This window comes from Fundulus heteroclitus, unplaced genomic scaffold, assembly GCF_011125445.2.
Source record: "Fundulus heteroclitus isolate FHET01 unplaced genomic scaffold, MU-UCD_Fhet_4.1 scaffold_270, whole genome shotgun sequence".
Taxonomy (NCBI): domain Eukaryota; kingdom Metazoa; phylum Chordata; class Actinopteri; order Cyprinodontiformes; family Fundulidae; genus Fundulus; species Fundulus heteroclitus.
Genome location: NW_023396679.1, coordinates 151972 through 165376, shown reverse-complemented (window position 1 = coordinate 165376; position 13405 = coordinate 151972). Strand labels below are relative to the sequence as shown.

At 38.1% G+C, this 13405-nt stretch overlaps 1 protein-coding gene across 1 annotated transcript in view; it reads left to right on the top strand.

The window, feature by feature from the left end:
* pdlim4 (PDZ and LIM domain 4) overlaps positions 1-13405 on the top strand; it is a 60000-nt gene that overhangs the window by 11445 nt on the left and 35150 nt on the right. The window contains exon 2 of the mRNA XM_012852982.3: positions 2322-2473. Within this exon, the coding sequence (XP_012708436.2) occupies positions 2322-2473 (152 nt within the window). The remainder of the gene's footprint in view (positions 1-2321; positions 2474-13405) is intronic.

Below are 13405 nucleotides of genomic sequence, written 5' to 3'. Positions count from 1 at the left end.
TTCTCTCTTTCATATCTGCGAAGAGGGTTGTGTACGCCGCTATTTATAACGCAGTCCCGACAGTTCCCTGTCTCTGGGCAGTTTTCTTGGTAATCGGCTGCATTTTGTTTTACTAAGACCTTGAGATCGAATGCCAGCTGTGTTGATGTGGCAGGGCTAACACTAACCCCACCTTTTCTTCCACAGTTAATGAGGTATTCTAAATAGATCGTAGGCGTGGATCTGTGCATGAGCAGTAGTTTGTCTCATTTATCATTATTGTCTCACCCACTGACAGCAGGAGATAGTCACCAGCCTGTTGTGACTCTGAGTAGACCCATGTAGATGTTCACAACAAGTGCATGGATGATCTTCGTTTAATTTGGCTAACAGGGAGGTGGCCCTGCTTTGAATCATACCAGTGAAAATCTTAGTTAGATGTGTGTAGAGCTGAGATCTGTGGATTATTTACCAGTTATTAGAACCAGAAACATCACATCATTTGCAGATAAAAGGATTCCTCATATTTCCTGCAAACAAATAAAACAAATACAGTACAGAAGCAGTATATTTAACAGGCTTTATATTTAACAGGGTAAACTACAAGGTGTTGCATTTCATTGTTTAATATCTCGAGCATGGAATAAGATTGGAGAAAAAACAACACCTTACCTCATGTCATTGTTTTTCTTTCCTTCCTGTAACACTAATATTTGTCTCCGATGCCTGTGATATAACTGTTTCCATTCTGTTATGGAGGAAATAATTAGCAGTCTTTTTTTTTTCCTTTCAGCCACAGACTAGCTTGGGAATATAAGCGACATCTGTGCATTTTTGTAATCATGCAAATTGATCTCACATGTTATACGATATGCATGTGAAGGTGAAGGTGAAACACACCCACTGGTCCACCAACCTTCCCTTTGCTCATTCTCACCCCTCCGCCTCCCAGTAAGCCTCAAATGTCCTCAGACCTGCAAGGTTCAGGAATGCGGGCTTGCAGTGCCTGATCTGCTCTGATGACCTGCTGAAAGAAAATCTTCTTAAATTAAAGCAATGTGGAAATATGTCATAAGCAAGACCACGGAGAAAGAACACACTGAGCCGATATCTTCAAACCAGTTGCATCTGTTGAGGTTACCAGGTCACATAGAATTTGTATCCCACCTTGAAAATTATTTACTGATGATATAGTCTTAAACATTGTGTGGTTGATCACAAAACTGTTCATGGTTGTGGTTTTGTGTTTAATGTCAAAATAACAGCCATATAAAGATAAGTGCATGGATTAAAAACTGAGTGCCCTAGCAATTTCCTACCTTAGTTTGCATATAAAAAAAAAATCAAAGTGCTGCCCAAGGCAAAAGGACATCTATGAAAATACAGCTGCTTTGGTTAAATTTTAACTGTGTGGGCACTGCTAAGCTTATATAATTTTTAAATTACTTCTCTTTTTTTGGCAGTACTCAATGGTATACTCTTTTGTGGAGCTGGGCTATATGAAAAAAATAAAACAACAACAAACAAAATAAAAAACAAAACAGAAAAAAACATATTTTTCAATACAAACTGTAACAACCAAATAGAGAAAACGTTGGAAATAATTAACTAGATTAGATTTATTTCCAAAAATAACCACAAACTATAAACAGACATATCTGTTCAGAATGAGGGAGATTATGGAGTATAATAATAAACAAAAAATAGATTTAAAAAAATCACACTTTCTGTTAGGGCATCAAGATGAGACAATATAGTTTATATCGAGATGGTCTAAGTTGCGTTAGAATGAAACCTTTATGTATTCCAGTAGGTTATTTTTTAGCCGTTTCTCATATTTATGCACAGCTTTTTTCTGTGGAACATTTGGGATAAAGCTTTGAATCAGAGATAGCGTTTTATAGTTACTTTATGAAAAGAAAAACATATTGAGACAAATATAGTATCTCGGCATTCAGTCTAAAAATATCAGGATAATATTTTTGGTACACATCGCTCAGCCCTACTTTCTCTACTAGCAGTACATTCATGTACAATACCCTGTATTGTTTAGGATAAGTATCAAGAAATGTAAATGAAATTCCACACCACTGGTTTCAATCTATTCTCCATCTTGTAAAATGCTTTAACATTGGTTGCCCCACATACTGCCTGATAGACTGAATGTCTTGTCTGTCGAATTGAATTTTCAAGCAAACTTTTACCTTTGTTATTGTTATTTTCTGTTCTTTAACAGAATATTGTTTTTTTTTTTTTTTTTTCTTCTGGCACTATTCTTTTGTGTGCTTATATGTGGCTTCTTAACAACTTGTTTGCATTTGTCTGTGCATTGCCATTTTTAGGTAACATCTGGTAGCAAGGCGGCCCAAGGTGACCTGGTGCCGGGGGACACCATTCTGGCTATCAATGGTGACAGCACAGAGCACATGACGCACATGGAGGCTCAGAACAAGATCAAAACATGCTCCCAGCAGCTCACGCTCATCATCAGCAGGTATGAAAACCTCCACTCTGCCAATCAGTGTCATGTTAGAAATCTTTTTAGAGTCCGGTTCATCTTGTTGGTGAGGGTCTGGCTGACCATTCAGAGACTTTTTGGGGTCCTGGAAGGGATGCCAACTAGGTATTCTGCTGTTTTCCTCTGGGACTTTAATACGCACCAGGCAAGATGGAGTGACTTGGAAGGGTGTGTCAGAGGAACGATCCCGATCTGTTTTTTTTTTTTTTTGTATTTATGTGTTAGCCATGGGCATTGCAAAATGACAAACATGTTCAAGAAAAAGTTAATTCAGAAGAACACTTGTCAGCAGGCCTTCATGAACCAAGGGTCACGGACAGATTTTTTTGTTCAAATTGGAAAACTAGTGGTCGATTCAACCTTCACCTAGGGTCAAGAGAGATTACCAGAACAGGATCTTGGACATAAGCATTTGAAATGAGCTTCCTTTACAGAGTAGCTGCGCTCAGCCTCTGATATAGAGTGTGGAGCTGATGCTTCTTCTTCTTTGAAAAGGGTCAATGGAGATGGTTCAGGCAACTGATTAGAATGCCTTCTGGGCACATCTCCCTGGCAGGTTAAACAAATATGTTCTACTGGGAGTTGATTCCAGGGAAGATCCATAAATTGATAGAGGGACTGTATCTACCCTCTGGTCTGGAAACATCCCCCTGAATGAACATGAGAGTATCACTGGGCAGGGAAATGTCTTTGTGTTACTTCCTGGACCCACTACCCAATGACCTGAACTTGTGTATGCCGAAAACAATGGCTCGTTGGATGGATGGATGGATGGATGGATGGATGGATGGATTGCACAAGTCATTATTAGTCATTCTTAATAATGTAACAAAACTAAAGATTTTGAAAGTAACATTTTAATTTGAGTGCATTTTTGTATCTTTCATCTTTGCTTTTTGCCTTAGCAGAAAATACCTGTGGTTTCTAAATCTTTTTCAGCAAACAGAGTAAAATACTTTTTTTTTTTTTATATATATAAAAAAAGGTCAATTCGACCTTAATATCCAGAAATACATATTGTTTCTATTTCTGGTCAGGTCAGATCTTTTTGGGTCTGGGCCTGAGACAGTTGAGTCATAGTGAAAGATGACAGCTTTACAACAGTTTAAATGATCTGGTTGGCGCTCTATCAGAGTAAATGAAGCTTGCATGCGCAGTGAGTCAGACTCCTGATCTCTATGAATGAATTTCAAAGGTGATATTTCACATTTTACTATCTTATGAGCTACAAAAACTCTTATCTGTCTTATAACTAATGGAGTACTTTAGAGCTAGAATTTAGTGATGTAAGGTAAGTTGAAAACCAGTTTATTTCTAAGTTAGGCGTTAGTAGTTTTTCATGTTGTTCTGGAGGACTTTTTGTTCACTGAAGTTTGAAACTTTATGCACAGCTTTGTCAACATCCTACCTCATTACAGTTTTTTTGTTTGACTCAGTCTTGGCCATGGTAAGATCTTCTTTTCTCTTTCTAGATGCTTTGTGGTAGATTTGCAAGTTCGTTTTGGATCATTGTCTGTTGCATAACCCAGCTTGGAAAAAGCTTCTGCTGTCACGCAGTTTCCCTCATATTTGGCTCAATAATATCTGGGTATAAACAGGGGTTTGTGGTCAACCTAATGACTGAACAGTACCTGGGCCCTGTGGCTGCAGAACAAGCCTAAATCATCAATCTAAACCCTACTAGACAGTTGTTATGAGTTGTTGGTACTGATATGCTGTGTTTGTTTTTCATCAATCCTGATGCCAGATGCCAGACATCTCTGCCTTGGTCCCATATGTTAGACGGAGCGCAGTTGCAGATACCAAGCAGTTTTATTAAATGTGGAAGTTGCATCTATATGCTGTGCTGCCCTTTTTTTTTAGTAAGGAGAATTTTTTATAGCATTAATTTGAATTTAAAAATGCAACTTACAAACCAAGCCTCAATCTTTTTCTAACCACACTGTAAGAAACTGAGGAGCAGTTCTAGGTTCTTTTTGCAGTTTCTCTCAGCATTGGGTAAAGTTTCCCAAGGATGAATCTAAAGGATAACCACTCCTTTGAAACAGCAAAAAAAAAAGACAATTAAGATCAAGTCCTCTCTCACGAGAGGGATCTGGCCAAGAAAGTCAGCAGCAGACATCACAGTGGACAAGCCAGACTATGACAAAACCATTAAATATATACTTTGCGGGAAATTTGACAAATAAAGGGTAGGGGTTATTGTTACAGTAACAATACACCATTTGAAGCAGTGACAATTCAAGATTTAAAACACAGACAATGTTTGAAGGATTTCTGTTGCCTGTTTTTTTTTTTTTAAGATGGAGCTGAAGGTTTTCATTGAAACAGGTTCTGGCTGTTCGAATAGTTTGGGGGCCATTTTAAACAGAGGGGGCATAAAAGTTAAAGTTTTCTTTCCTATTTCGGTTCAAACACGAGGAGCAGAGAAATACCTGAGGAGAACTTTGAGTTCTCCAAAGAAAAGTTCATAAATAAGTAGGAACCAAGGCAATAAGAGCTTTTGGCTCCTTCATTGATTATTTTCTCCTTAAGCTGCTTCCATTTGCTCCTGGCAAACCTGAACTTCCCCACTGTGGGACATACACGATATTTCTATTCTAATCTTTTTCACTGTAGAACTGTAGAGGTGGCTGTATTCGCCGAAGGGGTTGCACCTCCGGAGGATCTGGTGGACCCAGGGGTTCCGACACTGTTTTTCGGTTTTCCACATTAAATACAGCACTGTGACTTGCTCGGTAAAATCCATGGTGAGTTGAACAGACAAGCTGAGTAAAAATTCTCAGCGTTGTCCACACGTTGTCAGAGTGAATTGTTTGCGGGAGATAGGCGAAATGTCAGGCAATCAGCGGCAGCCAATCAACACTTGTTTGAGTTCAGTGTGAACCCAAATTTGTGTAGCTTGCTAAATGCTAGGGACTATACTTAAAATTATACATAAAGGTACTTTGTTGAAATTAGACTGAAATGCGTTTTTAGGCAACAAATACATATGAGGGTCTGTGTCCTGCAACGTTTAGATGCATCTCTGCTTCAACACACCTGACTAATATGAGCTCATTAGCAGAGCTTGGCTGCAGGCTAGTGAGATAGTTTAGCCATTCGATTGGGTAAGGCAAGGTACACATCTAAAAGTTTCAGGACACGGGCCCTCGAGGATTTGAGTTTGAGACCACTGGTCCAAAGTAAAACAAAGGAGGGAAGAGGGGAAAAAGACCTAAATCATATTGGTGTGGGCCTGTTACTTTTGCGAAATCCCTTGACGCTGTACAATAACTTTCAGCGCCATAAAACCATTGAAATAACTGGAGACATGAGATAAAAGAGAAAATCTTGGGTCTTCTGCCCAAGAACCTAAACTGGGCTGTCATTGGATCAAATCAATGATGCTTCATGGACCCTTGAACTCTAGACCTGAATGCCTGAAAAATCTGTAGGTGAACTGAAGATAGAAAGCAGAACTCTAGTTGTTCTAGAGACTGTACAAATAGGATTGGTGCGAAATTCCTCTCTCTGTATGCTCCAACCTTTGAAAAGTTAGAGCAGATAAATAATTTCATGTCCTGTTGGCAATTATTCTGGACGGTACATATGCACTTACTATTCAAAAATCCTGAAGTATTTTAACTTTAATACTTACATAAATTATGACACAATGCATTAGGAGATATTTTGTGCTTTTGATCGTTTTGGCCTTAAAATAGACTGGATATAATTTTTTTTTTTTTACATCCTAATGCAGAAACCTTATAATTAAAAGAGGTGTTCTTACTGTGCCTCTGTGGTTTGAACTTTAGAAGAGGACAGAATCGACATGTTTCTGGAGTTAAAATCACTAGTCTAAGCAGTTAATGACAGAGAGGGGTGAAGGTGGTTGAAAGGTTGCAACCAAGGAAAAACTGAAATGTCAGATGCTTCCCACATTTCTATTAGATGGTTACTTGGGTTGCTGGAGTACTGGAAAGTGCGGAGTGATTTTGGCAACCTATAAACATCGTCCTCTTAGATGAAGAACACAGTGTGGTTTCAGCCTTAGTTACAAGTGACATCTGCCAAACTGACGCTTTGGCTCTCTCCTTTTATGGCAGCAGAGAACGTTTTTCTCTGTTTGCCAGATAAAGCCCAAAATATGAAGCTGACACAGTCATGAGAGCAGTCAGATGAGAAGAAATTTACATGCTCTAAAAAAAAAATAATTTTCCATTCCTTTTTTATTCCTGTCTTTTCTATAGTATGCAGCCTCATCTGCTTCACCGGCCTGTAATGGGAATACCCCAACCATATATCAAGTCAAAACTGTGGAGCATTAAGTGGTTTTTCACATGGGGATTGTAAATTTATCGAAGCATACGTGAAGTACCAATCAGTGCAACGACCAGAGAAGCTGCTTTACAGTTGCTTGGGAGAATGGACATTCCAACATTTAACTACTTTCACTCTAGAAACTGGGAATCTGGTCACGTCTGGCCTAGCTCAGACTCAAACTGAAGAACATCTTGCAGTGAGTCAACAGTGCAAAGACTATGCACCCTACACTTTACATGGTTTTAACTATTAACACTGTTGGATTATTGGAGGTACAGACTTATATTCTTAAATATATAATCTTAGCTGTCAGTTATTATTTACCCTTTAGGTTAAACATATGTCTTCAATAATAATCCGAAATAAAACTGTTTGTAATGTACTGGTTATACTTTGAGGCATGCCTTTGATACATACATTAAAGTTATATTTCTTTAATAAAATGTCTCCTGCATTTTACATTTTAAAATGTTGAAGACTTTTAGAATGTTATTAACTGTTAATAAAATGAACAGGACAACACTAGAGAAATAACTAGAACTAACATGCCTGTGCAAATTCTCAATTCACAACAGCAACCACCGGACTTTTACTCATTAAACCCAGGTGGGGATTGCATAAAAAAAATCTTTCATATCCACTCTGGTCATGTTTTTTTCTACTGAGGCCTTCATCTTCTTCATAAATTTGTACATGGTTCGCTTCTTGTGACTTTCAACCACGTTCGAAGTATACCGTGAGAGCAGTGGTTCTACAATAAATGGCTAACACCAAAGCTAACCGCTAAACTAGCCGCTAAGCTAACAGGATTCATAAACACTAGAAGTGCGCATGTGCAGCCAGCAAGCGGAAACTGACAAGTAACATTCCCGTAACGTTCCCGCACATTGCCGATACCCCTGGAACTCGAGGAACAGAGGAGATTGAGAGCAGGAACAAAACTATGACAAATCCCTGCACTTCGGTGCGAAGAGCCGTAATTGGGTAGAATTTTTACAGGCCTGCAGCTTCACAAAGATAGACTTTTTTAACCTCCTTTTTCTGAATATATAATATATTGACTACCTTCAGGATGGAAGGACGATTTTACTCAGTATAATAAAAAGTGTTTCTGAACAGGATTATCAATTATAGCTTTAAGGTAACCTTGAATTATGTCCATGTCCAGCCATGGTTATATTCAGAGAAATCAGCACCCTTAACAGTACTCTACTATCAACCATTTTTGTTTAAATTGTAGGCAGTCGTAATATTGTGCATGTACATTCATATCTATTGATCATTGTAATAATGCGCATACGCCAGGCATTCCCTGTAAGAGAAGTTCTGTCTTTTCCTGTTTACACAACAGCAGAAACCGGGACTCTGGAACCAGTTTTCAAAATATGCCGTTGTATGAGAAAACATTCTGCATTGTTGTGTAAATGAACAGTACCGAATGGTTTATTTTTACCGGAAAACTTTGCCATGTAAACAGGGCCTTAGAATCAGATGAATTTATAAATGTTGTTATATGGACTCATAAAACCTGGATTACAGATCCTTTCCTACACCATTTGTGACATATTTACTCTTATAGTAAAAACAAAACAAAAAATGGGGGTATTCTTAGTATTTCCAAGATATTGCTAAAAATCTAATCTCACCTTCTTCTCATGAACCCAATATTTCAAATAATCTGGTCTTGTCAACTATATACATTGTTGCACCCCCGAGAAAATGGTAATACTTGTAACTGGGGAACCTGTGATAAGCTCATGCAGTTTTAGAATAGAAAAGTATGGTTTGTTTTTGCTGTAATATTTGTTTGCTTTGAATATGGATTTTAGGTAAAGTTACATGCATGTCCATAAGGACAGGTTTTGAACAGATTATTTGTCTTTGAAGTTATTGCTCTAAATAAGAGTTTTAATTAATCCACAAAAATATTCAGGCTATTCTCCATTTTCCCTGATATGCTTTTAAAAATAGTGGGCTATGTAACAAGAGGTAGGCCGGAAAAAGCTGCTGGAATGTGACCTTTCTGCACAATGTTGGTTAAATAATTGTGGCGTGAACCGCCCTGCGCTGCTGGAAAGAAGGATAAGGTAGCTTTGAAAGATAGACATGCACATTTGACTGCAGTGTGAGTTGTTTAATTGGACAGGCCATGATGTGGAGGAAACATGATTGGAAAAAACATATTTTTAATTGATCCTAATGTGTTTGATAAATACTTTGAATACTTAGAGAGATGGAGTGTTGAAACAAGTTAAGTAGTAGAAATATTAGAAAGAAAAACAGGACAGAAATCAACACTAAGGAGCCATGTGAGCGAATAAGGCAAATGGGGTCTTTCTGGCTTAAAATATGGTTTTGGAGGATAAATTTAACTCAGAAGACAACAGTGATAACAGGGACACGTCATCATAGCATATAGAAGTTTAAGGACATTAAAAACAGTGTCCTTAAACTTTTATAAAACAGTATTTCAGTGGCCTGGTAAAGCCTCATAACTCAGATAATGCAACATAATACATCTGCAAAATAAATAATGTGCCAAAACATCATCTAATAACTATCAATATTACCAATCTAACTCACAATGTTGTGCGCTTTTTTCAGTTAAAGGTATTTTTTTTATCTTTCTTCACCCAAAAACTTGGAAAAAGTTACAATAAATTCAGTCGTCTCTCTTGATCAATTCATCAACTTGTAGTTGTCGATAAAGAGGCACAATGTTATTAATGTTTCCAGTAAAAGTGAGGTATCACAAAACATAAACTGTGTTTTAAAGAGCCTTACAAAAGTATTCCTGTTTGGTTTAAAAGGCCATTTTTATGCTTGTTTAATACTTGGGTGGTCACAATGCCAAAACAGCATTCAAGGGCTCTCTTTTGAGTGTCTTCAAAAACAGAATAAAAGTTTAATAAACCGTGTACTCTTTTTTTTTTTAAAGAATATCTGTTTAGTGTAGAATTATCCAGGTCAGGTTGGAGCAGTCTGGGTATTTCAGATCCTAAAATTTATGCAATTAAACGCAGTCCAGACTTATTTAAAATCAAGAAATAGGACTTTTGTTTAGTGTTTGCTGGAATATCCAAAACAGATGCCAACTTTGGCATCTTTAGCAGCTAATAATTAGCCAGGCGCTATATTCTCAGTGCCCATAACCGGCGGAAGTTGGTTTTGTGTAGAGGATTCAGATAAACATTTTTAAAGTGATGGAGGCTTCTTAAATGCTTTTGGAATTGAGTTTTGTCAGACGGCACCATAAGAAGTCCTTATTAATCAACTCAACTGTCAGTTATTCAGGGTTAGTCAAGAACTACTTCCTTTAATACTTCAAAATAAGAGTGTCGAACTTAGATGCAACAGGATGCCAGTTTTAAACACCTTCATATCCAGGGCTCATAATAGTAACATTGACTACACTTATTTCACCAGTAAAAGTCAAATGCTGGCACCAATTTTACTCCTGCCACGAGATCTCATTAGAGTCCTACTAAGTTGTGTAAAATCAACCACATGAAAGTATATCCTCTAGCTGCTAGGCTCAGAGGTATTATTCTTCCAAAGAATATCTTTGTCATGTTCTTGTGGTAAAATTAAAATAAAAAACTTTTCCATTCAAGGAGATGTGACATTTGGGACTGAGATTACTGGAAATAGTACCAAACTGTGGGCCACAGAAGTAAGTGAGGAGTCTTTAACTGCGACCGTTGATTCTGGAGTCAAATAAACTGGGAGTGACTGAAAGAGCACATGCTGACTCGCGAGAAAATAATATTTTAGAGGACAGCCGTTCTCAACCCTTATTAAAAGACCATGTCATAAAATACAGTACTCCAAACAGTCACAAGAAATAGGAGACCTGTAATTTTGTGCAGCAGCTCATCGACAAAATATATGAGTCTACACGTCTGCTGTGAACCAAAATTACAGTACACTGGTTGCATCTGAACTTGAGGTCTTGAGTAACTTAAGAATCTTTCTTTGTAATGGCTTCACATGTTTAATTTTCATAACCAACATTTTTTATGTCCTTCGAGGAGCTTTTTTTTTGGTTAAGTGCTTCAGTAAACGCAAGAAGGGTAAAGAGGAACCATATAAGATGTAATGGCAGTTTTAGTTATTTATTTGTTTGTTTTTTAATGCTCTTACAAAAAAAGCACATGATTGATTGCTTTTGTCTAGTCTACTTTTGTTAGATGGATATGTTTTAACTTTTCCAAAACATATTTCAGGATACACAGGAAGTCTCTAGCCCCTTCAAAGTCCCTGTGGTATTTGTCCTGCTCTCATGATAGTATATTGTGCAGCCCAATCTCACGCGTACATTTAAAAGAGCTACTTTGGCCCACAATAAAAAAAATGTATTAGCAGTACAGAATAAAGAAATGGAAAAGCAAGATTTCAAAGTTTCTCACGGTTGCTATTTAAACCCCCATTGTAAATGTAGAAAAATTTAAACATGGGACAGTCTAGCATGTAAAAAAAACATTGTTATTGTGCTTTTTAAATTGATTCTGTGAACCAAACTAAACCAACACCAACTGAAAATGAAACTTGACAAGATGAAAAGAAACTAACTCTAGAAATATAATGAAGAATGAAAGTAATTATGGGTGTAATACAGACCTCAGCATTCTTAGTCTCCTGCAGTTTTCTTGTGTTTTTGATTGCTGTGTCGTAGTTAAATGTCTGAGATCATCTAACTAATTTGATCAAGAGAAATTGTGGCCTGATTTTTAAGGATTTAAGGTGTGACCATTCCTTAAAACTGGCTTTGTAACCCTTTCCATGTCAGTGACTATAGCCACATTTACCCAATCGCACTCACTAACGGGCGCTAATTCATACAAGATTACACAGATCGGTAGACCACTTGGGGCTAAGTGCCTTGCTCAGGGGCACATTGACAAGTAATACGGGAAAGCTGGAAACCACAGCCTCCCAAATTCAAGACCACTACTCTACCTATTGTGCCACAGTTACCAATGGTCCATAAGTATCCAATGTTGCTTCTGTTGATGGTGACTTTATTTCTTGACATATCATTGGTTTGGTTCTGTTTAGAAAACTAGTGAGGAAAAAGAAGAATCAAAGGAGATTTTGATTGAAAGAATGGAAACCCAGGGAATAAAACCAAAAAGCTTTTCCAATGTCAACAACGAAGCATAACTTTCCATTTTTCATCGTACTTTCCACCTGATTCGTGTCTGTCACTATTCCTGGCCCTTCCTGGTGTTTAAGCTGCTTTTTCTCATTGCGTAGGAAAAAAGGAGGAATCGCTCTTCTCACGTGTGGTGTCCAAATTCATTGTGGCGTTGGAGGACGAGGACAGACACGCGGTCTGCATATTCTCAGACATTTACACACATGAGCCGGCTGCGGAGGAAAGCCTCTCCCCGCGTTTCCATTCATTTTTCCTTCCTCCTTGTCTCCCACAACCTCTTTGTCCAGCTGTTTCCCCCTCCAAACTAAAACCCCATCCGACTGATTTCTTTTGTATCTCCTTTTCATATTTTTCTTTTCTATTTCCCATCTCTTCTGTGGTGCGCTCACCTCCCTGCAGCCCCCCTATTTCGGCCAGAGCTTGTTGAAGAAAGCTTTTTGGCTGTAGAACATGAGAGACAGATGATGGTGGTTGGGGATGCATGTTTCCACCACTGGCCGGTCTCTTCGGAAAGAGTCGTGTGTGGCGAGTTGACAGCAATGAAAAATGAGTCATTATGCCCACACTGTGCGACAGTAAGAGCTCTGTGTCTTGTCCGTGTCATGTGAAGGAGTTATTGTGAAACACGAACAATCTTGTGTTCTCATTAAAATTGCACTTGGTGGTCTAAACATCAGTTTACATCGAATGACACAAAGCCACTTTTCTGAACATGCATTATTTTCAGCGTTCTAATCAGCTGGGTTTGGCTGCTGCAGGGCTGTGTTAAAGGACATTTTATTTTTTGGTCGTAGAAACTTTAAAAAAACGTCCATTTGCAAAAGGGCACTAAGTGGTCACTTTCCCATCCAAAGTCCCGGAGATTCAGAATCATCAGCAGCTTTTATTGGAACCGTTTAACACAGAAGAAATCGAGCATCATAAATGAAATTCTAGTCACTTCCTTTTTATTGGGAGCAGATGATTCCAGTCACGGGTAATTAAAGTTGAAAAATATGCCATTCATCTCCGTTTTGAATATTTACATGGCTGTAAACGTGCTGGTAAAGTATAACAAATTACCCCGGGTAGCAAATAGGTCAACTGGTTCACTTAGTGGCTTTCTCTGTTGCTTCTCAGTCTTATAGTGCATTGACTGTTCATAGCCTTTAAGCGTTTTCACATTGTAACCACATGCCTCAGCGTATTTTATTGGGATTTTAACTTCCTTTTCCTGCTAAAGAAAAGCATCCCCACATCATGATACTGTAACCGCAGCCGTGGTGGTGTGTTTATGGAGATGTAGGGTGCTAGTTTTCCACCACACGTAGCCACAAAATAGATGTCTTTATTCTGAGATTAAACTCTACTTAGGGAAACTCTATTTACTAATTACTGGACTTCTGGAAGTGAATGGTTTCACAAGGTTATATTTAGGGATACTGGAAAAAGTGGAGCTCAAGACA